At 49.1% G+C, this 27468-nt stretch overlaps 2 protein-coding genes across 5 annotated transcripts; both read left to right on the plus strand.

Annotated features, from left to right (window-relative positions):
* Window positions 1-15: 15 nt before the first annotated feature.
* LOC117005026 (protein fem-1 homolog C-like) lies at window positions 16-23334 on the plus strand. 4 transcript variants are annotated; one of them, XM_033076251.1, is made up of 3 exons: window positions 16-90; window positions 1077-1788; window positions 21782-23334. In XM_033076251.1, exons 2-3 carry the CDS (start codon window positions 1245-1247, stop codon window positions 23089-23091), a joined length of 1854 nt encoding a protein of 617 aa, XP_032932142.1. In that variant the 5' UTR covers window positions 16-90; window positions 1077-1244; the 3' UTR covers window positions 23092-23334. The 4 variants fall into 4 exon arrangements, with proteins under 4 accessions (XP_032932142.1, XP_032932140.1, XP_032932143.1 ...); XM_033076249.1 differs by lacking the exon at window positions 16-90 and adding an exon at window positions 126-246; XM_033076252.1 differs by lacking the exon at window positions 16-90 and adding an exon at window positions 153-207.
* LOC117005068 (predicted GPI-anchored protein 58) lies at window positions 23125-27468 on the plus strand. Its single transcript, XM_033076304.1, has 2 exons — window positions 23125-23130; window positions 26902-27468. Exons 1-2 carry the CDS (start codon window positions 23125-23127, stop codon window positions 27466-27468), a joined length of 573 nt encoding a protein of 190 aa, XP_032932195.1.

Raw genomic sequence — 27468 nt, forward strand, 5'->3', positions numbered from 1 at the left:
GGCGTAGTCCCACCTCCCGCCCTGCTCCGAGTGGCTAGCGGCGCTCAGGCGTGTTTCTCATTGGGCCTGGCGGCGGCCGGGATGTGCTTGGTAGGTTTCTCTGTTTTGGAGTTTAGGGTTGGTGGTAGATGCTCGTCGCTGTGGGGATTGGTCTGTCGTGGAGAAGCTGGATGGAGTGTGGGAGGCGGCGGACGCTTCCGTGTGAAGGTGGCTGAGGTGGGAGAGAGCCGGTGGCGTCCTGGGAAGGTAGCCCTCACCCTTGGGTCCTTCCCCACCTCTTTGTGGGCGGTGCGGCGGTGCCACTGCTGCCGCCTCTCCGGGCAGACGGTGGAGGCCGCCCTTTCCCAGCGGTCATGTGAGGAGCGGTTCTGAGGGAACTGGGAAGGGGTTTTTGGGGACTCTAGGGTGGTTTGGGTGGCGAGTGGTTGTAGGACTAGAGGTAGAAAATAGAGGGACTACCTGAAGCGAGGCATGGGGTAATGGGGGGGGCGGGGGGTAGGCAACTTTGGAGTGGGAGGCAAATATAGCATCGTCTTGAAGGAGGTTTGTAGGCTGGGGGAGGCGAGGGGCTTTGGGCAGGCTGAGGGTGTTTGTAATGGAAGGGCAAGTTCATGGTTTCGGCAGTGTCTGATACTAAATCACTCGACTGTGGCAAGGACTTGTTTTGTTTTTCCGATCAGGCTCTGAAATTGCTCCCTTGCCAGTAGGGTGGAGGTAGCACGGGGACGCGCGTATTTGTGAGCATGGGGCTTCGCAGAGGACCTGAGGGGGTGGGGATCATGGTTCTTAAGCTGTGCTTAAAAGCAGAAGTCGATACAAGTGCACGGTTTGTTTTGTTGTGTGGGGAAAGTGTTTTCCTGCAAATTGTATGCATAGCGCACTGCTAGGATCTGGCCTCCTGATCAATATCTTCCTGTAAGAGATACTGTGTGGTCCAAGGAAGTCCCATGAAGGACAGCTGGATGTTGGTGCACCACATCGAGTGGTTTGTTTGAGTATAGCTGTAAAAAAATGTAACTGTACATACTTATTTGAGAAGTAGAAGGTAAAAGCATCCCGAATTTTTTCTTTTGCAGAGTTATCAAGTGCAGCCTCTGCTTTGTCAGGACCTCATTCAGCATCTCCATGTTTTCCCATCTGTCTGATCTGAGAAAAAGTTGGTGCTGTGTGTTTCCAATAAGCTTTTGTTTGTGACTCTGAAAAGGGCAGGTGTGTATCCTTCAAGAAATAGAGGTACAGACTAAATGGATCTAAAGACAGCAGTGTTCAACGCAGCTCGTGATGGCATGCTGCGTCTCCTTTCCAAGTTACTGGCAAGTAAAACCAGAGAAGAGGTGACCTTACTAATGTCAGAAAAAACCAACGGTGCCACACCACTTTTGATAGCAGCTCGTTATGGGCACGTTGAGATGGTGGAATACTTGTTGGATTATTGCTCTGCTTCTGTAGAGATTGGTGGTTCGGTTAATTTTGATGGTGAGATCATTGAGGGAGCTCCACCATTATGGGCAGCATCAGCTGCTGGACACTTAAAGGTGGTTCAGTGTCTGTTGGATCATGGTGCATCTGTCAACAACACAACTCTAACAAATTCAACTCCGCTTAGAGCAGCCTGCTTTGATGGTCACTTGGAAATAGTAAAATACCTTGTGGAGCACAAAGCAGACTTGGAAGTATCAAACCGTCACGGGCATACATGCTTGATGATCTCATGTTACAAAGGCCACAAAGAAATTGCTCAGTATTTACTTGAAAAAGGAGCTGATGTTAACAGAAAAAGTGTTAAAGGTAAGTTTGTTTTATTTTTCTTGTAGTAAACAGGAGTGAAGTTACTCATTCTTGAAGAGGATGACATTCAAAAATATTCCTCTAGTCTCACAATGTGAATGTATTTTCCAGTAAGAGATGAAGTGTATTTAGCTGTTTTTACTTTTTTTTCAGCATACTCATTTAATAGTGGCTAGAAAATATAATTCTAAATTGATACACTTTAACCTAAAGGCTTTGCATTTATACAGATACAGAGTTAATTGACTTTTGCAAAGAACTATTTCTAGTAGGTTTGTACAGTAATAATAATGTGAGCATACATTGTGTAGAATTTAGGATGTTTTTCATACTGTTTCTTACCAAACCAAATATGCTGTATGTAAAATTTACCTGTACCACTAAGACTAGAATAGGCAAAGATGCATAAAGGAGAATAATTATTTTCTACTTTGGAAATGAATAATCACTTTCCTCTGTACTCCTCCTCTCCCTCAAATTCCTGAAACCTTTTGGACCTTTTTTCAATGTTAGTAGACAAAAATGTATTTTAGAATTGTGGAGATGAAGATTCACGTGACTGTGATTGCAACAGAATGACTTACAGCGGTGCACAGATCACAAAGAATATCTTTGCATTGGTATACAATTATCCTGACACGTTGAAAGTGAAGAGTTATGTCCTTTTTGCTGTGATCATATTTATGTGGACCTCTTATTCTAATTGCTGGCTTTTCTTACATCTCAAACTTATACATGAATATGATATTGACCTAAAAAGCATGTTGATTATTGCAGGTTATGGTTAACTTTTTTAACTCATTGAGCCAGGATTGTGTCTCAGCAGGTTATTATTTTTTTAAATATGTTTATTAATAATATATCTCCTAATAAAACGTTCTGTAGCATAATACTTCAGTTACCCTTTTCCGGCTAATTACAATTTTAACAGTATCATATACTTCAAGTATATTTTCACAGAAATACCTGTAGGTCCTTGGTTACTGCACAATATTTTTAAATATTAAATACTAAATATGAGAGTAATCTCTTTGAAAAAGCTGTTCTATTAAATATGCCTTTTTTCTGCAAGTCATGGAGTTATGTGGGTTTAATATAAAGAAAGCTAAAAAAAAAATTTCTCATAAAGGTGGGCAGAGCAAAATAAATCTTCCTTTGGAAGGATTTCAGGTTGCCTATAAATCACGGACTTGTGGTGGGATAAATTGTCATGTTTCTAGACTGGGCACTTGGAATAACAAACTAAATATGAAATGCTGTTATAGGAGTTTACTAGAGGTTCTCTTTCAGGTATTTTTGAAACCAACTGTGGCAGAGTAGTAGAGAGAAGACTCTCGGTCAGGTGCAAGAAGTATGACATTGATTATGTGGCTGATTATGATTAGATTTATTACTAATACAGTATCTAAATATTGCCAATGCAGTATAAGCAGATATAAAGGGTTAAAATATCAGCAGGTTCAGCTAGAAACATACAGGTTTAGAGTCTTTGGCCTTGCAGAATGCACAATTACAAAGCAACAAAGCATCTATGGAACTACTTTAGGATTTTATATGCATACGTACCAGATCTTTGTACTTTTACTCACCCATCCAAAAGTGAGTGTTCCCCATCTTTTGGGCTGGATGTACCTTGCAGGTGTCCCTGCTGGGCAGGGGGGGAGGGATCCACCCAGAAGCTGCCTGCAATCCCGGGAGACCAGTTGGTCTGTTCTCCAGCAGCATTTTAAACTCTTTTGCAGGCCGATATAGACCAAAGTCAGTCGTAATCATCACAGATCCCTCATCTCTCGAACACATTAATTGTGCAAGCATTCAGACAGTTCCTCCTTGCAATTCCCACCTGGTGTTCTTAGGACAAATCGCATTGCCTAACAGAGACGGTAGGAGGAGGGTGTGGGGGTGCAGAGAATGCCCAAGAAGACCCAATTATCTTTTGTTGTCACAGCACGGAAAGTGAGAGGGCAAAATAACTCCAACTATCCCTTAGGCTTTTCCAGTAGGTTTTCTTATTGTGAGATAGGACTTTATTTGCATTTAAAAACCAGGGACAATTCTAGAGCTGAGAGAAATGTGAAAATGTTTTCAAGAGTTGACACTTCTTAGGAAAACTTCAAATACTTGGAGATGACAAGATAGGTAAAGTCACAGAGGTCTAAAAACCAGGATGACAATTGAGACAGGGAGATAAAAGAGTCGTTTAAAAGCATGCAGTTAACTCTCGCTTCTACAATACAGACATAATCCACCTGTGGTTTGGACTACTAACATTCAGAATGCAGATGTTTTGGAAGTAAAGTTGTGGAAGTGCAAAAGTACAGTGGTTCTGATGCCTAGAGGAGCTGGAACAGAGGCCACACAGAGTTAAGGGGAATAAAATGGGTATTTATTGAGAGGCCTTCAAAGGCCACACCCTGGCAGTACCAATCTTGGCCCTGCCTGGATGGCTCCAAGATGGAAGCAAAAGAGAGCTTGGTCACAAGATCTCACATCTTTATAGGTTTTAGTCAATTTGCATGAAGGGGTCAACTGTCCAATTAATAGTCTCAAATAGTGAAGTTTCATCCTCCTTACTTCCTTGCTGGCCCGCCCTCCTCTTTTCACGTTTTTTTTTATGCTTAGGGCCTGAAGTTTGAAGAAATTGTCCTTGAGCCCCTATCTGGAATAGGACTGTTTTGTTTTCACCACCCAAGCACAATGGAAAAAGCACACCCAAGCAAAACAGAAAAACTTAGAACTTAAGGCATCAAGAAAAGGCATCGAGGCATAAAGAAAATCACTTAACGGCATAGCCTGTTAAGAAAGCATTCCCTTTATTCAGTACCAGGAATGTACTGGGGGTGTCCCTTTCCATAAGCACACCCGCTCGGGCATTGTTCCCTTGTGTTTATATACATTGCAATATTCAAAGAATTCCCCAAGCTGCACCCAAAGTCTGCCCCCCTTGGTATGTACAGTAATTTCACGACCATAAGGCGCACCGGACTATAAGGCGCACCCCCCGGGAGTCGGCAAAATTCACAACTTTGTAGATCACATAAGGTGCACCGGACTATAGGGCGCACATTTTTTTTGCAGTGAGGCTCTGCCCACAGCTCTCCCTGCATGGTTGCTGGCTGAGGCCCTGCCTCAACCTGGCAACCATGGACCCCTGGGCGCGCCTCCACCCGGCAGGGGGGGTGCCGCGGGCCCGCCCCTACTCGGCAGCCATGGGCCCCCGGGCCCGCCCGGACCTGACATTGGTGGCGCCGTGGGCCCTGGGGCCCACCTGAACCCCAGGAGGGGCGGTACTGCGGGCCCCTGGGCCCGCCCCCACCCAGCAACCATGGGCCCCCGGGCCCACCTCCACCTGGCTGCCATGGCACTGCCGGCTCCCCTCATGACTCACACTTCCGGGGTGGCAAATGTCGCAACTTTGTACATCATATAAGGCGCACCGGACTATAAGGCGCACTTCTGGGTTCAGGGGAAAATATTAGTCAAAAGGGTGCACCTTATAGTCGTGAAATTACTGTAATTCAAAATTTCTTGGATTTTTGGTCCTTTATATTTTTGCAGAGCAAGATTGTCTTCTACTGACTGTTGGTTGGAACTGAATTCTTTATTTTGGGGGTTTTGGGGTGTTTTATATGATTCCAGCATTTTCCTTATCATGTCCTCTGCTTGAACTTCTATGCTTGCGTATGTGCTGTCCATCTGTGCTGACTTGTTCACCTCTTATCTTGATAAGGTGAGACTCATGCAATTAACCTCAGCAAGGCAAAACTTATGAGTCTTTAATCTTGACAGATTTCTACTTATTTAGTGTTCTTAAGGTCTTAGGGCTCTGTAATCAAGCCACAACTGGGGAGGTTTGCTCATTCTCTCAGTCCCTTGTTATCAATGTTCTACAATGAGCTAATAGTCTAAATAGCAATTAAAATAAAGCTATGAATGGCGGTTATATGGTAAAACTAAGCTATAGATTGCAAGTTAAAAAGTTTAAGCAAAATCAAGTAAAGCTAAATTATAACATGAAAGTTACAATGTTTAGGCAAACTACAAAAACAAGCAGAAACAAACTACCAAAGTAGGCAAAAATTCAAAATTCTTTGTTTAGCTCCTTTCAACAGCTAGGATATGATTTCTGATTCAGGTAGGATACTACACTGAGGTAAAATATAGGTTTAGTACCATCTAACAGGACATGATGGTGAAGGAGGAGGTAACAAGATGTTTGGGGTTAGATAAGGGCTAATCTGCACCAGATGGTCAATAGTTTTGAATTTAAAATATGAACATTTAGTTGCTTTTCTTCTTGCCACTGTTTTATTGATCTGACTTTTACAGTTTCCTCAAACTTTTATGAAGAACATTTGAGCCACAGAGATGGAATCAAAGGATTTTCTTAACTTGAACAGTGTGGGGTGGGGGGGTGGTGGTGATGTTAAACAGGATAAGAAAACTCTTTTGTTTTTCATTCAGAATTGTGGAAAATAGCAAAGATACCTGTAGAATTCAAGACGTTTTTAGAAAAGCAGAAAGTAGTTAAAGCAATGCTTCTAATGTGAGTTAATTTGGCATTGTCGTTCTAATTCAGAGGCTTTTCCAGTACATTAGTCTTTGAGAAACTGCAGGTTACAACTATCTGGGCTTGATCAGGTTCACTGATATGAAACAGAGATCTTAAACAGCAAATTAGTTTGTGTGGGGTTATTTTTTGTTTGATTGGGTTTTTTGTTTGTTTTCCTCTTAAAATAAAGAATAGTTTGGACTACTGTGTGTGGTGGTTTGACCCTGGCTGGATGCCAGGCACCCACCAAAACCACTCTGTCATTCCTCAGCTGGACAAGGGAGAGGAAATAGAACAAAGGTTCACAAATTGAGGCAAGGATGGGTAGAGATCAGTCACTGATTTCTGTCATGGACAAAACAGACTGTTCTCTGACATTTTCTCTTTTGCTGTGGTATTGTCCTCAGTACAGAATAAAGGAAGGGTGGAGTTTGTAGCACTGTTTAATTCCATACCAGCTACATCATGACGGGGGTGTGTTTTCATCAGAAAACAGCGAGCCGCTGGAAGTTCGTGCAGGTTTACCTCGGTTGGGGAAAAGGGTAGACTGGTTCCTTAAGCACACGCCAAGTGGTATTTGTTGCTAAAGCTGCAAAAAGGGGTAAGCGCTACCGAAGGCAAAGAATGACGCAACTGCTGCTACCGCTGCAGCTGCCAAGAACCCCCACCACAAGACACGGTGCCCACCAGGGCTGCCGCCAGGACCGCTACCACCCCGGGGGGAGGGAGCCCCCTGCATCGGGACCGCCGCTGCAACCGAGAGAGCCACTGTTTTTGCAGCATAACTCCTGTTCGGACTAACTAGCTTTCCATGTACCGCGTAGTCCACTGCAGGGGGAGGGGGGCAGGCGCCATTTTTGTCTTTATTTTTGGGCCATGAGACCTTGGTCAGTGAACGCCTTTTAGTATGCTAATCATCTTATTGTGTACTTGTGTATTAATCTTGTTGCTATTACTGTTCATTTTTCTTATTTCATTGCTGTTTTTTTTTCAAGTAAATGGTTCTTAATTTGGAATTTCTGCTTTTAGTCTCCCTTTCACCGGGAGGGATGGCATGAAGAGAGCAGTTTAAATGGGGATTAATTTTTCAGCTGTGTTTTAGACCAGCACAGGTATCAAAACTCAAACCATGAAGTTTAGAATCATGATAAACAGCCTTTGTGATAGGCTTCTTATATAGCTGCTGCAGTGATTCAGTGTAATTGGAACCCATGCCTAGTGTTATAAATGAGAAACAAAAACTCCAATTTTTAACAAAATTTAGATTGCTTTATTTTTATATAGACAAACAAAGCAGTGCTGGGGATGCATGAGTGGTCACCGCCTACTCCATGCTCTGTCGAATCTTGGTTTGCAACTTCTTGTAGTGTGATCTGTCGTGATAATCAATACAGTTTATTTTCTTGCTGTCATAATTTTACCAGGCAAGCAGTGGTGGCCGAAATAAACATCCATGTGAAAGTCTCTGGGAGTCAGTCTCATAGATAACCATCTGGTCTTGGTAGATAAAACTGGCAGAAATCGGGAAGTTCTGGTCTTCGTAGATAGGCAGTCATTGATAAAACAAAGGCAGGAAGTCTGATTTTGCAAAATCTATCAGACTATTGGAAAGTCTGATTTTAAAAACTTGTAGTAGATACAAATTATTTAGAAACATAATATTCATAACAGGGGATTTAAAACAGAATGATTTAATCACATCTTTCCTCTGTTAAGTGTCACTTCAGGCCTTAGTATTCTGGTTTATACAAACCTCAATACTTTTATGATTAACACGACACTTTTATCAATTATCACACTAGGAACCCGAGGAATGCCTATGAATCCTGAAGGGGAAGAAGTAGTAGTAGAAGCTATGACTCTTCCCATTAAAGGTTAATCATAAAAGTCACATAAACAGAAATGTCTTTTCTCAAATATAAGAGATCCTAGGATAAACTTTCTATGGTCATCAGTTGGAACTCTCTGACGCATCATGAGGACTTTCTGATCTACACTTAAGTGACTTTCTTCAAGGTAAAGCTTCAACTCTTGACGTAAACATGGAAACTTTTGACTTTGGAAAAGGGCCACGTTTATTTAGTTCTGTTGTCAGTTGAGGCAGGTTTTCCCAGATTTTTTTGGGTTTTTTTTTTTTGTTCTGCTTTCAACAGTCCTGCAGTGATTGATAGGATATTTATTACTTTTTACTGTATATTAAACTCTTTCACAAAGTGATTGAATATGCTAAACTCTGAAGGTGAATGCTAGGTGGTACCATTTCATAACCACACTTATATGTGATGTTTGAACTGACTATGCAGGTGCTGGAATTGTCACTTCATCAGTTTTTTACAAGGGGCATCAGTATCCTTTTAATTAATGTATGTTTCTGGAATTCACTTAATGTTTGAAGCTATTTCTCATTCTGACTAGCTGTTTGCAATTCAAGAAAGTAGGGAAGAGTTGATTAGCACTACTAACCTATTACATGAGATAGGAAGTACAAGTAGCCTGCAATAAAAGAGTAAAACCAACCTCACTGAAAATGAGATGAGTTACATAGACTGAAAGATGGGTCTTTTTTATGAAGAAAAATTTGGCTCCTTACCTCCTTAGATTTGAACTTGTATGGACATAGGAAGCTTAAAAAAAAAAAAAAAGGCACACGACATCAGTGTGCCCGAATCATCTGTTTAGAAATTAGTTGTTTTCAATTTTTCATTTCCCATTTAGGCTTTCAGATGAGCGTTCTATTTTTTTTAATTTAAAAATTGCAGCTGTAAGTATAGCGATTCGCTTCTATTCCTGAAGCTCGAGGAAGCATGGTTCAGATGCAAAAAAATAGTTCCTGTTGGAAGTCAATGATTTACAACATTTTATACGTTACTGCCACTTTGTATTATTAATCTTGGTAATATGAGTTATCAATAAGTACTTTTGGTACTAAGGAAACAGTTATTCCATTACAGAACATAGAATAACTTGAGGTTAATAACTCTGCAATTTTTACTTTCTTTTTAAAAGGAAGACAGACCTTTAATTTTCCTTTGTCAAGTATACTGAGTATAGACATGTAAAACAGTTTTGTTTTGCATTGTCTACGTTTGTATGTATGTATGTATCAATAATTTTTTCTTCAAAAGTCAATAAAGCTACTAGAGGACTTTAAAAAAAAAGTTTTATGAACAATTTCATTTTCTGAAGGTGGTTACAGTAATTTCACGAATACAAGCCGCACCAATTTGACCAAAATTTTGGTGGAAACCCGGAAGTGCGGCTAATATTCCGGGGCGGCTAATACATTAACAAAATTCTAAAAGCTGCCAACACGGAAGTGAGAGCCCGCGGCAGCCCCAAGCCAAGCTGGAGCCCGGCCGGCCCCAGCAGAGGTGGGAAAGCCTGGCAGAGGCGGGGCCAGCAGTGTGGGGGGCGGGCGGCAGAGCCTGAGCCAGCAGGGCGGGGCAGGGGGGCGGCAGAGCCGGGTCAGTAGGGCGGGGGAGCCTGGGAGAACTGGGGCTAGCAGTGCAGGGGAGCATGGCAGAAGCAGGAAGGCCGGCGGGTGGGGCTGCCTGGCAGCGGGGGAAGCCCAGCAGAATCGGGACCAGCAGCATGGGGGAGCCCGGCGGTGCGGGGGCCTGCAGTGCCGGCCAGGGCGAGGAAACGCGGCGGCGGTGCAGACGGGAGGGGGCGGCCGGCGAGCCCGGCGGCGGCAGCCCGCCGGCAGGGCTAGGGAACGCGGCGCGGCGCGGCCGGCGAGCCGGGCGGCGGCGGCGGCAGTCCGCCGGCAGGGCTCGGGAACGCGGCGCGGCCGGCGAGCCGGGCGGCGGCAGCCCGCCGGCAGGGCTAGGGAACGCGGCGCGGCCGGCGAGCCGGGCGGCGGCGGGCAGGGCTAGGGAACGCGGCGCGGCCGGCGAGCCGGGCAGCAGCAGCCCGCCGGCAGGGCTAGGGAACGCGGCGCGGCCGGCGAGCCGGGCGGCGGCGGGCAGGGCTAGGGAACGCGGCGTGGCCGGCGAGCCGGGCGGCGGCAGCCCGCCGGCAGGGCTAGGGAACGCGGCGCGGCCGGCGAGCCGGGCGGCGGCGAGCAGGGCTAGGGAACGCGGCAGCGGGGCGGTGCTGACGGGAGAGGGGGGCCAGCGAGCCCGGCGGCGGCGGCAGTGGCTGGCCCGCCGGCAGGGCGAGTACGTAAACAACGCAGCGGCGAGGCGGCCGGCATGCCTGCCAGCGGCGGCAGTGGCTGGCCCGCCGGCAGGGCGAGTACGTAAACAACGCAGCGGCGAGACGGCCGGCATGCCTGCCAGCGGCGGCAGTGGCTGGCCCGCCGGCAGGGCGAGTACGTAAACAACGCAGCGGCGAGGCGGCCGGCATGCCTGCCAGCGGCGGCAGTGGCTGGCCCGCCGGCAGGGCGAGTACGTAAACAACGCAGCGGCGAGACGGCCGGCATGCCTGCCAGCGGCGGCAGTGGCTGGCCCGCCGGCAGGGCGAGTACGTAAACAACGCAACGGCGAGGCGGCCGGCATGCCTGCCAGCGGCGGCAGTGGCTGGTCCGCCGGCAGGGCGAGTACGTAAACAGCGCAGCGGCGAGGCGGCCGGCATGCCTGCCAGCGGCGGCAGTGGCTGGCCCGCCGATAGGGCGAGTACGTAAACAGCGCAGCGGCGAGGTGGCCAGTATGCCTGCCAGCGGCGGCAGTGGCTGGCCCGCCGGCAGGGCGAGTACGTAAACAACGCAGCGGCGAGGCAGCCGGCATGCCTGCCAACGGCGGCAGTGGCTGGTCCGCCGGCAGGGCGAGTACGTAAACAACGCAGCGGCGAGGCGGCCGGCATACCTGCCAGCGGCGGCAGTGGCTGGCCCGCCGGCAGGGCGAGTACGTAAACAACGCAGCGGCGAGGCGGCCGGCATGCCTGCCAGCGGCGGCAGTGGCTGGCCCGCCGGCAGGGCGAGTACGTAAACAACGCAGCGGCGAGACGGCCGGCATGCCTGCCAGCGGCGGCAGTGGCTGGCCCGCCGGCAGGGCGAGTACGTAAACAACGCAGCGGCGAGGCGGCCGGCATGCCTGCCAGCGGCGGCAGTGGCTGGCCCGCCGGCAGGGCGAGTACGTAAACAACGCAGCGGCGAGACGGCCGGCATGCCTGCCAGCGGCGGCAGTGGCTGGCCCGCCGGCAGGGCGAGTACGTAAACAACGCAACGGCGAGGCGGCCGGCATGCCTGCCAGCGGCGGCAGTGGCTGGTCCGCCGGCAGGGCGAGTACGTAAACAGCGCAGCGGCGAGGCGGCCGGCATGCCTGCCAGCGGCGGCAGTGGCTGGCCCGCCGATAGGGCGAGTACGTAAACAGCGCAGCGGCGAGGTGGCCAGTATGCCTGCCAGCGGCGGCAGTGGCTGGCCCGCCGGCAGGGCGAGTACGTAAACAACGCAGCGGCGAGGCAGCCGGCATGCCTGCCAACGGCGGCAGTGGCTGGTCCGCCGGCAGGGCGAGTACGTAAACAACGCAGCGGCGAGGCGGCCGGCATACCTGCCAGCGGCGGCAGTGGCTGGCCCGCCGGCAGGGCGAGTACGTAAACAACGCAGCGGCGAGGCGGCCGGCATGCCTGCCAGCGGCGGCAGTGGCTGGCCCGCCGGCAGGGCGAGTACGTAAATGCAGCGGCGAGGCGGTGCTGATGGGAGAGGGGGGCCAGTGAGCCCGGCGGCGGCTGCAGCACCACCCGGCCGGCCCCGTCAGCAACCATGAGCGGGCCGAGCCTTCCTGGCCCCGCCCCGAGCCAGTAAAGCCCTCTATGCCGCGATCCTGTTACTAATTGGCCAATTTGTGAAAGCTGCGCACGGATTCTCGCGACGAACGAAAGTGCGGCTAATATTCGGGGTGCGACTTATCTATTGACAAAGACAGCAACATTGTTGAGGCACCGGAAGTGCGGCTTATAATCCGTGCGGCTTGTATTCGTGAAACTACTGTAATTTCATCTATGAGGCTGCAAAAATATGCATTCAGTTTATTTTAAACATATGAAGAAAAAATTATTTACAGTAATTTCACGAATACAAACCGCACCATTTTGACTTAGATTTTACTCTCAAACTGGAAATGCGGCTAATACTCAGGAGCGGCTAATATGTGAATAATTTTCTGACATTTACAACCCCAGAAGTGCCAGCCAGGGTGCCGAGCCGAGCACCTGCCAGTAAAACCCAGGATTTCGCTATTGTTACAAATTGGTTACTGTGTTGTGCAGCGGGTGGGACCAGCTCAGCGCCGGCAGTGTGGCGGGAGGGAGGGAGGCAGGGGAGTTCCCTACTTCAGGCGGGGGAGAGGCAGGGGACTCTGTGCTGACATCCCCACGGCTCGGGGAGGAGGCGGAGGGCTCCGCCGCCGCGACGGGAGCAGGGGGCAATCCGTGCCCGCTCGCCGCGGGAGCGGGGTGTGTACTCTGTGCCCACTCGCCGCGGGAGCGGGGCGTGTGCTCCGCCCCCGCCGTCCGCCACCGCGGCGGGAACATGGGGTACTCCGTGCCCACTCGCCGCGGGAGCGCAGAGTGTGCTCCGTGCTCGCCCGCCGCCACCGCGGTGGGACCGGGGCGTGTGCTCCGTGCCTGCCTGCCACCGCCGCGGCGGGAGCGGGGCCGGGGCAAACAACCCCACAGGCGGCGGCCAGCCTGGAGCGGCCCTGCTGAGCGGCCCAACCGAGCTGGGCCACCTGGCCCCATCGACAGCCCCGAGCGGGCCGAACCTGCACAGCCTCAGCTGAACCAGTAAATCCCACCCTGCCGCGGTTCTGTTACTATTTGGCAACTTTGTTGCATGTGGGTCCTCGCTGGGAATGACAGAGCGGCTTATATTCAGGTGCGGCTTATTTATGGACAAAGAACGAAATATTTACCAACACCCAGGGATGCGGCTTATACTCAGTGCGGCTTGTATTCGTGAAATCACTGTAATTAGAAAGATTGACCAGTGTGTAAAGTTCAACAACTGTGTGTATTTTCAGTAAGAGATCTTTAGTTTGATACCACATTGCTATCATACTTTAAGAACAGTATTTTTATTTAAAAAATTTTACTTACCAGAAATTTGATTAAGCATTTTGCAAATTTAAGTACAGTAATTTCACGATTATAAACCACACCATTTTGACTAAAATTTTATTCCCACCCCGGAAATGCGGTTTACACTCAGGAGTGGCTAATATGTGAAAAATTTTCTGAAATTTCCAACCCCGGAAGTGCAACTAAGGTGCCGAGCCGAGCACCTGCCAGTAAAACCTGGGATTGCGCGATTGTTACAAATTGGTAACTCTCTTGTGCGGCAGGTGGAGGCAAGCTCTGTGCTGGCAGCGTGGGGGGTGGAGGCGGAGTATCCCTCCTTCAGGCAGTGCAACCTGGGGGAGAGGCGGGGGGCTCCCTCCTGCCGGCTCCGCGTCCCAGGGCAGAGGCGGGGGGCTCCGTACTGCCATCCCTGTGACTCGGGGGGTAGGTGGGGGCTCCCTCCTTCTGACCCCACAGCCCGGGGGAGAGGCGGGGGGCTCCCGCCCCCACCTGCCACCGCAGGAGCAGGCAGGCTCCATCCCTGCCTGCCGCCGCGGGTGCCGGCGGACTCCGTCCCCGTCTGCCACCGTGGGGCAGCGCCGGGCCGGGGCGAGCGAGCCTGCCGGCAGTGGCAGCCAGCCCCAAGTGGCCCCACCGAGCAGCTGTGCCGAGCTGGGCTACCAGGCCCCGTCGGCAGCCCCGAGCGGGCCGAGCCCGCACAACCCGAGCCGAACCAGTAAACCCCGTGATCCTGCTATTCTGTTAGGAATTGGCAACTTTGTTGCACGTGGGTCCTCGCTGCAAACGACAGAGCGGCTTATAATCAGGTGCGACTTATGTATGGACAAAGAACGAAATGTTGCCGACACCCGGAGATGCGGCTTATAGTCAGTGCGGCTTGTAATAGTGAAATTACTGTAATTAGATGTAGTTAATATTGGTTGCAAATCAAGTCAAATCAGTTTCTTCCCCATGTCACAAACTATCAGCCTATTTTGAGAATAATTAGCTTTTGACACAACCTCATTAGACGCACCTCCCTTGATGAGCTGCCTGTTGGGGGTTTTTTGGTTGGTTTATGTCTGTTTTCATTTGGGTTGTTTTTTTTTTTTGGTTGCACGACTGGATAGTTGGGGGATTCGTTCTGTGATGCACGAAGCATTTATATTATGTTCATATTATCCGTGTTAAAGTAGGACTAGAAAGAAATGTGAAAGTACTTCCTCTTTAATACAGCAGTAGATATAATGTTGATTTTAATTTTTTACTAAAGAAATTGGTACAAAAATTGGATTTACTTAGCTGCAGAATTGCATTCATATGATCAAGAACTGTTTATTCCTGTCTCTATAGATAATACAGTTTATTTTAAATGGGTAAATTGTGGAACATAGACCTTGAGTTAGATATCAAAGCTAACTGCCATGTCCTCTCAAATTGAACACTTGATAATTACTAAGTAGATGTCTGGAATTCTTGTTAATTCTTAAGGTTGGGGTGTGGAGGTGTGTGTGTTTCTTTCTTTTAATTTGGCAATTCTATACCCATCAATCTGCCCATGTCCACTTTTGTTTTATTGAAGCTTGTATTCTTATATTTCCTTCCTGCTGCTGTTCCATCCAGTCAAACTGAAGTGCAGACACTAAAAATTAGTGGTGATCACTTTCATTTATTATTTTGTGCATTGGTTGAAGTACAGTAATTTCACGACCATAAGGCGCACCGGACTATAAGGTGCACCTCCGGGAGTCGGCAAATTTCGCAACTTTGTACATTATATAAGGTGCACCTCCGGGAGTCGGCAAATTTCGCAACTTTGTACATTATATAAGGCGCACTGGTCTATAAGGCGCACTTTTTTTTTTGCCACGAAGATCCGTGCCGCACGCAACAAAGTAACTAATTAGTAACGGAATCCCGTGATCGTGGAGTTTACTGGCAGGTGCTGAATTTGCAAACATTTTTCACAGATTGGTGTAGCCTTTAAACGCAGCCCCAAGTGTCCTCCCCGTGAGCGGGGCCTGGCACGCCCACCCACCTGCCCCCGGCTGGCGAGGCAGGGCTCGGGGCGACCTCGGCTCATGGCTGCCGCGGTTCGGGGCGGCCACGACTCACACCTCGGGGTTGCTGTAGTTCAAGGCGGCTTGGGGCCGTCTGCGGCTTGGGACCATCCGCGGCTCGGGGCGGCGTGGCGCCGCCCACTCCCTCTCTCCCTGTGTGGCCGCTGCTGGCCGGAGGCTGCCCGCTCCATCTCAGCCCGCACGACCGCCGCTGGCTGAGGGCTACCCGCTCCCTCTCTCCCTGTACGGCTGCTACTGGCCGGGAGCTGCCCGCTCCCTCTCTCCCTGTCCGGATCCTGCTGACCGGGGGCTGGCCACTCCCACCCCTCCTCGTGGCTCGGCGCTCCCGTACCCCCGCCCCCACTCACGGTTCGGCTCACGGCTCACACTTTTTTTTTTGCAGCGAGGAGCTGTGCCGCATGCAACAAAGTAACGAATTACTGGCAGGTGCTCAATTTGCAAACAGTTTTCACAGATTGGCGTAACCTTTAAATGCAGCCCCAGGTGCCCTACCCGTGCCGCGGGCCCCCACACTCCTGCCTGTCCCTGGCACCGGCTGGGGCGGCTCGCGGCTCCTGGCTACCACCGCGCGGCCGTGGGTCCCGGCTTCCCCTGCCTGATGGCCGCAGCTGCCCAGGCACTCCTGCCCGACGCTGGCTGGCACAGCTTGGCTTCTCGTTCCCCCCGTGCCCCGCGCCACCCGGCTTCTTCTTCCCCCCGCCCCGAAGCCGAGGCCAGCGCTGGCTCCCTGCCTCCCCACACGGGGGCAGAGGCCGGGGCTGGCGCTGGCTCCCTCCCTCCCCGCGTGGCAGTCGAGGCCAGGGCTGGCGGCAGCTCCCTCCCTCCCCGCGCGGCTCCTGCCGGCTGTGGCCACCCGCTCCCGCCCCCCTCGCAACTCGGCGCTCCCGTGTCACCGCCCCCCCATTGCGACTCACACTTCCGGGTTGGCAAGTTTCGCAACTTTGTACAGTATATAAGGCGCACCGGACTATGAGGCGCACTTCCGGGTTCGGGGGGAAATTTTAGTCAAAAGGGTGCGCCTTATAGTCGTGAAATTACTGTAATTGTTGTCTCCAAGGCCTATTACAATATAAGTAGCTAGAAATTACCCTATTCCTGATGTTTTCAGTAACCACTCTTTGAGTAAATAACTATGATAGTAAGAAAAAAGCAAATCTCTTAATAAAGTAGATCCAGATGGAGAGAATACTGAAAATCCTTGGTGATGTAGGAATATTTCCATGTGTTATGCATAGCTTTATTGTAAATAATTCCCATATAAACTGTTGGTTTGTTCTTGAATTATGTAGGCAGTGGCTAAGCCTAATTTGTACGACTTCTTGCACTATTAGTGTGTCATGGTATACATTTATGGTAACTGATAAAAGAGCATTAAGGGCATACGTATGTGGTGATGGATCTACAATGTGTAATATGAATAGTTGCCATTGATCATATTGTCAAAATAGCAATATGTATATCAATAGTTGTTAAATAATTGAAAGAATTTTGGTACTAGTGCATTTTTATATGTTTGTCTGTAATATGCATTTGTTATGACTTAATATCTTAAAAATATTGACTCAAAGGTAGAAATAAAGGATCATGAATGATAATATGTAAAGATGAAATAGTTGTGACCTAAGGATGACGATAATATTTCAACAAGTGCAATATGGTATGCAATAAAACATTTTTGTGAGGTTGTATTTTTTTTAATCCCCTGACACCTCAAATACAACTTAAAATATGCATATAAATATTTTGAAATTTAAATGTTTAATTTGCCCAGCTAACACAACATTCTGACATGTATTGTAAAACCACTTTAGTTCTGAATCCTTTTCATCCCAGGCCATGTCTAGATTGGCATTGGAATTGGCAGCCTCCAAAAGAACTTTCTAGTGTTTCAGAGCTCTGCTGTGAGGTAGCATGGACTTGAATATACCCTAAACTAGCTGCAGTAACTGGTGGCTTAGCCTACACCCAAATGGATATGGTTTTGGCTTTATCAGCAAGTGTTTCAGAAGTGCAGATGGCCTGAGGAGCCAGTCAATATTTGCTTCTGGGTTGACAGCTATGGTACAGTTTTTACTAGGCTTTTTCCTGCACAGCAAGATGACTTTTATAATGTCCGTATATTGGCAAGCTAGTTATGTGTATTTGTCTGCTTTTGTTCTCTTTTCATCTTAGGAATTTAAAGATCTCATGCTTGTCAGTCTGGAGGTATGAACAGTTTTGCATAATTAAAAAAAAAAAAGAAAGAATTTTAGTTAATAAATTCTAGTTGACAAACCAAACTGAATACACATAAATTTGGAAAAAATATCTGTTCCTGTGATTGGTGGTTTTGTTCGTCTCTGTAGAAACTGTAGTTTGACCAGACCCATCTGTTGATCAAGCTCCTGTCACTGATTTAATTCTTCATTAGTGACAAAGATTGCCTAGGGTATTTGAGACTGAAAATCACTTCCTATTAAGACCTGGTTTTAGTTTCATGAGTATTGATTTAGCAGATAATTTTGGGTACTGCTTTGTGTGGAGTCTTTCTCAGCTTTTCAGTTTATTTCAATGCCCTGTTCAGCTTTTAAGACAAATCTCAGGCACACTTTAGGGACCAATTTGAGTTTTACTGGCTAAACGCTCTAATGTAAAACTTAAACTCTGCATTCTAGACATAACAGCCTGGGGGAGGGGGGGGAGTACATTAGGAAAATGTAGTAAGGTAAGTCTAAGCTAAGTTGTTGAAATTAGGAGACTGTATACCTACAAAATGCACTTTTCCCAAACATCAGCTGAAGATTTCAGCCCTATTGATTTCTTTCTCTACCTACTTCAGTTCTGTTTATACATCTAAAAATCCAAAAAGGCTACTTCAAATCAGTGTCTTCTTGTCATAGAAAAATGCCTGCCAAAAATGCAAATGAGAAAGTTTTATGAAACTTTCTCTCTGAACTTTTTAAAAGCCAAATCAGATGACTATGAATGCACAGAATCCTTGGAAAAGGGTTCTCTGACTTGAGAATGTGGAAACTTGCTGGTGACATAACAGATACTAATGATCTGATAGCCAGTAAACCAGAATTTGCAAGGCTAGTGGTATAAAACATTTTAATTGGGGAGTGAGATGGTGGGATTCTTAGATGGGTGTGATATTAATTATTTTCATGTTAATTTAGTGGGAGGTTAAAAAGTTGGTATGCCTGAATCTGTAGTATATATGAAAAAGAAGCTAGGTTTAAACTGTGTAGTTTTAAAAGCAATAAACCCCCAAAGAGGCTTTATTATGTTGGGGAGGATGGAGAGAGTTATTGGTTGTCCATCTTCCTGACTCCCCCAGTGAACTACTCTTGTATGGTCTTAAGCAAAACTTTGTTCTACTTGAAGCATAGTAGTTTGATATTTATCTGTGGTGTCCAATGTTTTCTTTTTAGTTTGCTACAAATGTTTTTCAGTCAGTTGCCATTACTGCTTGCTGGAAATTTCACCAGATAGTATGAGTTCCACGTGAATGCCTTTAGCATGACATTGCATGTTCTCTTCATGAGGAATAATCTTAATGTAAACGATAAGACTTATAAGACAAATGTCTGCATGTTGTCTGTTTAAGGCATTGTTTGGGTTTGGGGGCTTGGGGTTTCTTTTTAGCTTTTGGGAATCCTGAGCAGAAGAGGGGTTTATGTGGGACTTCAGAATAAAGACCTAATAAAGTACTAGAAATAGTTTGTCTGTGTGTATACATAGGCTTGATAAAATAAATCAGTCCCTCAGAATATTCTGGCAGTCTCTGTGGCCCCAGCTGATATGAACGCCTGCTGTAATGAGCCTTTATGTACAATTATTACCTTGGAACACTTTATTTAAAGGCTTTGGATGAAAGAGAGAGGAAGAGGTACAGTACAGAGGTGAGCAAGGCCAATGTTGAGTTAGCACAGCTTTAATTTTTATACAGATTTTTTTTTTTTATTGATGGAGGTAGGGATGAAGGAAATTTGACAAGGGAAGAGGGTAAAATATAACCACTTAAGTTGGCAAGCTTAGGTTTCTGTTTTATACTTGAAAACAGGTACAAAATTTCTCATGTGGTAGAAAATTCTGGTTTAAGTTTTGAATAATGAGACATGTCCTTAAAATCTGTTTAATTCTTTTGGGTAATGTCAAGCATTTTGGTTTGTATAACTGTGTGGTAGCCTTGATGTTTTAATCAGATCTTGAATGTTTTTAATTTGTCATTTAAGCCTTTCATAGTTTGTAGGTGTCAAAACTTTTTTTTTTTTACCTATTAGTGAGGTAATATTTGGACTATAATTTATTATGATTTATGTACAGTCATTTCACGAATACAAGCCGCACCATTTTGACTAAAATTTTGCTCCCACACCGGAAATGCAACTTACATTCAGGAACGGCTAATATGTGAATAATTTTCTGACATTTACAACCCCGGAAGTGCCAGTCAGGGTGCCGAGCCGAGCACCTGCCAGTAAAACCCAGGATTTTGTGATTGTTACAAATTGGTTACTGTGTTGCGCGGCGGGTGGGGCCGACTCAGTGCCAGAAGTGCGGGGGGCGGGGGAGGGAGGCAGGGGAGCTCCCTCTTTCGGGGGGGGAGAGGTGGGGGGCTCTGTGCTGACATCCCCACGGCTCGGGGAGGAGGCGGGGGCTCCGTGCTGCCATCCCCGCGGCCCATGGGGTAAGCGGGGGGCTCCTGCTCCCGCCTGCCATGTCAGGAGCAGGCAGGCTCCGTCCCTGCCCACCGCCGTGGGTACCAGCGGGCTCCGTCCCTGCCTGCCACCACAGGGCAGCGCCGGGCCGGGGTGAGCGAGCCCAGTGGCAGCAGCGGCCGGCCCCGAGCAGCCCCGCCGAGCGGCCCCACCGAGCTGGGCCACCTGGCCCCGTCGGCAGCCCCGAGCGGGCCGAGCCTGCACAGCCCGAGCCGAGCCAGTAAACCCCGCCATGCCGCGATTCTGTTACTATTTGGCAACTTTGTTGCACGCGGGTCCTCGCTGCGAATGACAGAGCGGCTTATAATCAGGTGCGGCTTATTTATGGACAAAGAACAAAATGTTTGCCAACACCCGGAGATGCGGATTATAGTCCGTGCGGCTTGTATTCGTAAAATTACTGTACAGTAAATTCACGAATACAAGCCGCATGGAGTATAAGCCGCATTTCCGGTGTGTTGGTAACGTTGATATCTTTGTCAATAAATAAGCCGCACCCCGAATATTAGCCGCACTTTAGTTCGCGGCGAACTTTCACAAAGTCATCATTTAGTAACACAATCACGGGATCGCCAGGGCTTACCGGCTTACTGCCGACCTTGGAAACATTGTTTCCAAGTGAAAAAAGACACAGACAATAGCTGCGGTAGCACCCTTTATTTACAAGCCAAAAAAGACACGAACAATAGTGTGGTCATTTTGCGAGCATTCCCAATGGATCCGCGTTGCCTTTAAACAGCCACTCAGCCACGCGGGCGGGCAGCCGAGCTCCGAGCGGAGCCACATCTCCGTGCTGGCACAGCCACCCCGCTTAGCCCCGCGGGCAAGCGCCCGCTCTACCCCTCTCCCTGTGGGCCGAGCGGCTCCCCCACCCTCTCCCTGCGGGCCGAGCGCCCGCTCTACCCCTCTCCCTGCGAGCCGAGCGGCTCCCCCACCCCTCTCCCTGCGGGGAGAGCGCCCGCTGTACCCCTCTCCCTGTGAGCCGAGTGGCTCCCCCACCCCTCTCCCTGCGGGGCGAGCGCCCACTCTACCCCTCTCCCTGCGGGGCGAGCGCCCGCTCTACCCCTCTCCCTACGAGCCGAGCGGCTCCCCCACCCCTCTCCCTGCGGGGCGAGCGCCCACTCTACCCGTCTCCCTGCGAGCCGAGCGGCTCCCCCACCCCTCTCCCTGCAGGGAGAACGCCCGCTCTACCCCTCTCCCTGCGAGCCGAGCCCTCCCCCACCCCTCTCCCTGCGAGCCGAGCGCCTCCCCCACCCCTCTCCCTGTGAGCCCAGCCAGCCGCGCAGCCGCACAAGACTGAAAACACTTTAAAAAGTACAGAGAAATATCACACACTTTTATCGAACTGCCGAGGTAACTCGCCGAGGTAACTCACCCCGATAACAACCCCCACCCCTCAGTAAAGCCGTCATCCACAGGCAGGCAATAAGCTGTTCTCTGATTGGTTCATCGTCGGAACAACGGGAAACCATGGATTTCAAACTGTTTTGGCTCGAGACTGGACTGGCATGATACTAGGTAAGGGCAGATATCACATTTTTGTCCATAAATTAGCCGCCCCTGAGTATTAGCCGCACTTCCGGGTTTCCACCAAAATTTTGCTCTAATTGCGGCGGCTTGTATTCGTGAAATTACTGTAATTGTTTTTCTTCTTTTGCTAGGAAACACTGCATTACATGACTGTGCAGAATCTGGAAGTTTAGAGATCATGAAGATGCTTCTCAAGTATTGTGCTAAGATGGAAAAGGATGGCTATGGAATGACTCCTCTTCTGTCAGCCAGTGTGACAGGCCACACAAATATTGTGGACTTCCTGACCAAACATGAACAGACTAGTAAGACAGAATGTATAAATGCTCTGGAACTTCTAGGAGCAACATTTGTGGACAAAAAGAGAGATCTGCTTGGTGCTTTGAAATACTGGAAGCGAGCTATGGAAATGAGATACAATGATAGGATTAGTATCCTGCACAAACCTGTGCCACAAACACTAATTATGGCCTATGATTATGCTAGAGAGGTAAACAGCTTAGAAGAGCTAGAAAATCTTATTGCAGATCCCGATGAGATGAGAATGCAGGCGCTATTAATTAGAGAACGTATTCTTGGTCCTTCTCACCCAGATACATCCTACTATATTAGATACAGAGGTGCTGTCTATGCAGACTCTGGAAACTTTAAACGATGCATCAACTTATGGAAATATGCTTTGGACATGCAGCAGAGCAATCTAGATCCATTGAGCCCTATGACAACCAGCAGTTTACTATCATTTGCTGAACTCTTCTCCTTCATGCTGCAGGACAAAGCAAAAGGCCTGCTAGGCACTACTGTCACATTTGATGATCTAATGGGTATACTATGCAAAAGTGTTCTCGAAATAGAGCGGGCCATGAAACAAATCCAGTGTCCTCCTGATCCAATACAGCTGAACAAAGCACTTTCTATCATTTTGCATTTAATTTGCTTGTTGGAAAAAGTACCTTGCACCTCAGAACAGGAGCATTTTAAGAAACAGACTATATATAAGTTTCTTAAGCTTCAGCCTAGAGGGAAGAATAACTTCAGTCCACTTCACCTTGCTGTTGACAAGAATACTACATGTGTGGGTCGCTACCCAGTTTGTAAATTCCCCTCTCTACAAGTTACTGCTATCCTGGTGGAATGTGGTGCTAATATAAATGTCAGAGACTCTGATAACAATAGTCCTTTACATATTGCTGCAATGAACAACCATCCAGGCATCATGAATTTTCTTATCAAGTCAGGTTCACACTTTGATGCCACCAACTTGCATAAACAAACAGCTAGCGATCTACTGAATGAGAAGAAAATAGCAAAAAACTCAATCCATCCTATAAATCATACTACGTTGCAATGTCTTGCTGCTCGTGTTATAGTGAATCATAACATATGCTATGCAGGGCACATCCCCGAAAAGCTACAGAAATTTGTTTTGCTTCATAGATAATAGTGTGCAGGCACAGGGTGCTGTTGTTGAAGCATGACGGTGACAATGTTTTTCTTGTGCACTGTTGCACTATATCAGTATTCCTTTAGTTTGCTCTCATTTTCTAAAGCAGTGTTAGAATTGCATCTGCAGAGTTGGTTAACCAATATTTGAGTATGCCATATGTTATATTGTGTGTATTATTTAGAAATATAGTGTTATATTTAGACTCTTAAAATTGTTTGCCATAGGTTTGTCTATTCTGGTCTTTTTTTCCTGGCAGGTGTTTAGGACTGAGTTGAATATTTTCCACTGATTTCTTTTTACTACAACTGTTGTGTGAATTTTATACAGTTGGAGAGTCATCTTTTTTTGGTTTTGCTTGAGCATTTCCACTTTTACTCTGTTCTTTTTCTATGTACTTGTTAACATTTGCAACTACCGTAAGTGCTTTTCATCTTCTCTATGCACTGACTTGAATGTGACTGCTTGTGATGAACATTTCTATGCAGCAGTTGGACAATTTCAACTTAAATGCCCATTTTGATTTGCAGTTTTGTTTGGAGCTCTTTTTGAGAATGCTGCCTTCATAGCATTACAAATTCTGGACCTACATATCACCTTTCTGAACTGAGGTTTAACTTTTTTATTCTAGCTGTAGCTGATGTTGCTTTCCTGTTGATCCTCTGGAAGTCAGTGCTAAGTTTGGGAGAAAAAAATATCTTGTTCTCATGTTAATCCACTTGAACTTTTAATCTGATAATTGCTCTCTCACATCATGCAGTTAGGAAAAGAGTACAGTAATTTCACAATTATAAGCCGCACCATTTTGACTATAATTTTGATCCCAACCCGGAAATGCGGCTTACACTGAGGAGTGGCCAATATATGAACAAAGTTCTGAAATTTCCCAACCCAGAAGTACAAGCCAAGGTACCGAGCCGAGCACCTTCCAGTAAAACCCAGGATTGCGCGATTGTTACAAATTGGTTACTCTTTTGCGCGATGGGTGGAGGCGGAATCCTGCTGGCCCTGCGGCAGGGGGGAAGGCGGGGGGCTCCGTGCCTCCCTCCCACCGCTGCCGTGGGTGCGAGCGGGCTCCATCCCTGCCTCCTGCCGCCACCACGGGTGCAGGGGGGCTCCCGCCGGCACCGTGGGGCAGGGCTGGGGCGAGGGAGCCCAGCAGCGGCAGTGCAGGTAGCGGGTGGGGGCGAGCGAGCCCAGGGGCGGCAGTGGCGAGCTGGGCCACCCAGCCCCGTCGGAAGCCCTGAGCGGGCCGAGCCCACCTGGCCCAAGCTGAGCCAGTAAACTCCGCAATCCCGTGATTCTGTTACTAATTACAATAATTTCACAACCATAAGGCGCACTGGACTATAAGGTGCACCCCCCGGGAGTCGGCAAATTTCGCAACTTTGTAGATCATATAAGGCGCACCGGACTATAAAGCGCACTTTTTTTTTGCCGCGAAGATCTGTGCCACGTGCAACAAAGTAACTACTAAGTAACGGAATCCCACGATCGTGGAGTTTACTGGCAGGTGCTGAATTTGCAAACATTTTTCACAGATTGGTGTAGCCTTTAAACGCAGCCCCAAGCGCCCTCCCCGTGCACAGGGCTCAGCACTCCCGCCCACCCCCGGCTGGCGAGGCGGGGCTCAGGGTGGCCGCAGCTTGCGGCCGCCACAGTTCAGAGCAGCCACGACTCACACCTCGAGGTTGCTGCGGTTCAGGGCGGCTCGGGACCATCCGCGGCTCGGGGCGGCGCGGTGCTGCCTGCTCCCTCTCTCCCTGTGCGGCTTCTGCTGGCCAGGGGCTACCTGCTCCCTCTCTCCCTGTGCGGCTGCCGCTAGCCGGGGGCTGGGCGATTCTGCTCAGCCCGCGCAGCCGCCGGGGCTTGGGACCGGGGGCCGGGACCGGGGGCCGGGCGGTCCCTCTCAGCCTACATGGCTGCCGGGGGCTGGGACCGGGGCCTGGGCGGTGCCGCCCAGCCCACGCGGCCGCTGCTGGCTGGGGGCTGCCCACTTCCCTCTCTCCCTGTGGCGGCTGCCACTGGCCGGGGGCTGCCCGCTCCTGCCCCCCCTTATGGCTTGGCGCTCCCGTGGCACTGCCCTCCCTCACGGTTCGGCTCACGGCTCTCACTTTTTTTTTGCAGCGAGGAGCTGCGCCGCATGCAACAAAGTAACGAATTACTGGCAGTTTGCAAACATTTTTCACAGACTGGCGTAGCCTTTAAATGCAGCCTCAGGTGCCCTCCCCGTGCTGCGGGCCCCCGCACTCCTGCCCGCCCCCGGCTTTGGCTATCGCGGCTCGCAGCTCCTGGCTTCCACTGCGCTTCCCCTGCCCAGCAGCCACAGCTGCTGCAGGCCCAGGCACTCCCGCCTGACACTGGCTGGCGTAGCTTGGCCTCTTCTTCCTCCTGCGCCCGGGCCAGGGCTGGCACTGCCCGGCTTCTTGTTCCCCCTGCACCTGGGCGCTGCCTGGCTTCTTGTTCCTCCCGCGCCCGGCGCCACCCGGCTTCTTCTTCCCCCCATGCCAGGGCCGACGGCAGCTTCCTCCCTCCCCGCGTGGCTCCTGCCGGCTGCGGCCGCCCGCTCCCTCCTCCCCTTGCGACTTGGCACTCCCACGGCACCGACCCCCCTTTGCAGCTCATACTTCCGGTTTGGCAAGTTTTGCAACTTTGTACATTATGTAAGGTGCACCGGGCTATAAGGCGCACTTCCGGGTTCGGGGAAAATTTTAGTCAAAAGGGTGCGCCTTATAGTCGTTGAAATTACTGTAGTTACTTTGTTGCATGCGGGTCCTCGCTGCGAACGAGAGTGCGGCTTATAGTCCTGTGCAACTTATACACGGACAAAGACCTAAACGTTGCAGACACCCGGAGGTGTGGCTTATAATCAGGTACGGCTTGTAATAGTCAAATTACTGTACTCATCTTACAACTGACAGCTTCCCTTTTTCACTAATGTCTTGCTTGTATTGGTTATGTAACTAGATATAAAGCTTGTTAAAAGTTGAACCAGAAACTTAATTATACCTTTCGTCTGTTTCTCATTAGAGTGTATGTCATAGTTTAAATTTACAAATCAACTTCTTTAGCTGCAAAATAAACTAAAGCACATTGGTGATGTGATGCTTATCAGTCCAGAAATATAGACATCACCAGTATCATTATAACATACTAAATGTCTGTATGACAGAGTAATAGAAATTTTATAGCAATGTCTCCTCTTTTTAATTTTAAATATCTTTATAAATGCATGTTTTTACTATCTCTTATTATGTCAGCTGTACTTAAGAAAAAGCAGTTTGTTGTGTGAATATATAGTCCCCAATTAAACTTACCTATTTTTATAATAATTGCATAATAGATTAACTTTTACAACAGAAAGGGCTCGTCTGATTTGATAAGAATCTATAAAAGAATTTCATAAAGAATAGTGAGATTCAGGTATTTAATATAATTCAGCACTTAAATGTTGATCAATAGTGGAATTTATTACGGCACATTAGCCCTGCAAATGTCTAAGTGAAATTAATTTGTGTTGAATAGAATACAGTTTACCTGCAAATTTAGCATTCCAGCATACTGAATATTGTTGACTTGGTGTTTCATTTCAGTGATGGGCAGTAAATGGGTTTCTTGCTCCAGAAACTCAACAAGGTGATTTAGGCTTTTATTGTGATAGAGGTATTTAAAGCAAATTAAGTACAGTAATTTCACGACTATAAGGCGCACCGGATAATAAGGCGCACTTCTGGGTGTCGGCAAATTTCTGAACTTTTGCCCATATATAAGGTGCACCGGACTATAAGGCGCACTTTTTCTTTGCAGCAAGGATCCGCTGCCGGCTCCCTCTGTGCAGTTGCTGGCTGTGGCCCCGCCTCCACCCAGCTGCCGCAACCCCGTGGGCCCGCCCCCACCCGTCTGCTGCGGCACCATGGGCCCGCCCCCACCCAGCTGCCGCAGCCCTGCAGGCCCGCCTCCACCCGGCAGACGTGGTACCGTGGCCCCGTGGGCCCGCCTTCACCCGGCTGCTGCGGCACCGCAACCCCATGGGCCCACCCCCACCCAGCTGCCGCTGCCCGGCGGGCTCGCCCCCACCTGGCTGCCATGGCCCTGTGGGCCCGCTCCTACCCAGCTGGCGCGGCCCCGCGTGCCCGCCTCCACCCGGCTGCCATGGCACCACTGGCCCCGTGGGCTCGCCCCCACCTGGCTGCCATGGCCCTGTGGGCCCGCTCCTACCCAGCTGGCGTGGCCCCGCGTGCCCGCCTCCACCCGGCTGCCATGGCACCACTGGCCCCGCGGGCCTACCTTCACCTGGCTGCCGCGGCACTGCGGCCTCACGGGCCCACCTCCACCCGGCAGACGCGGCCCCGCAGGCCCATCTCCACCCGGTAG

The sequence above is a fragment of the Catharus ustulatus genome, chromosome W (assembly GCF_009819885.2).
Source record: "Catharus ustulatus isolate bCatUst1 chromosome W, bCatUst1.pri.v2, whole genome shotgun sequence".
Lineage (NCBI taxonomy): Eukaryota > Metazoa > Chordata > Aves > Passeriformes > Turdidae > Catharus > Catharus ustulatus.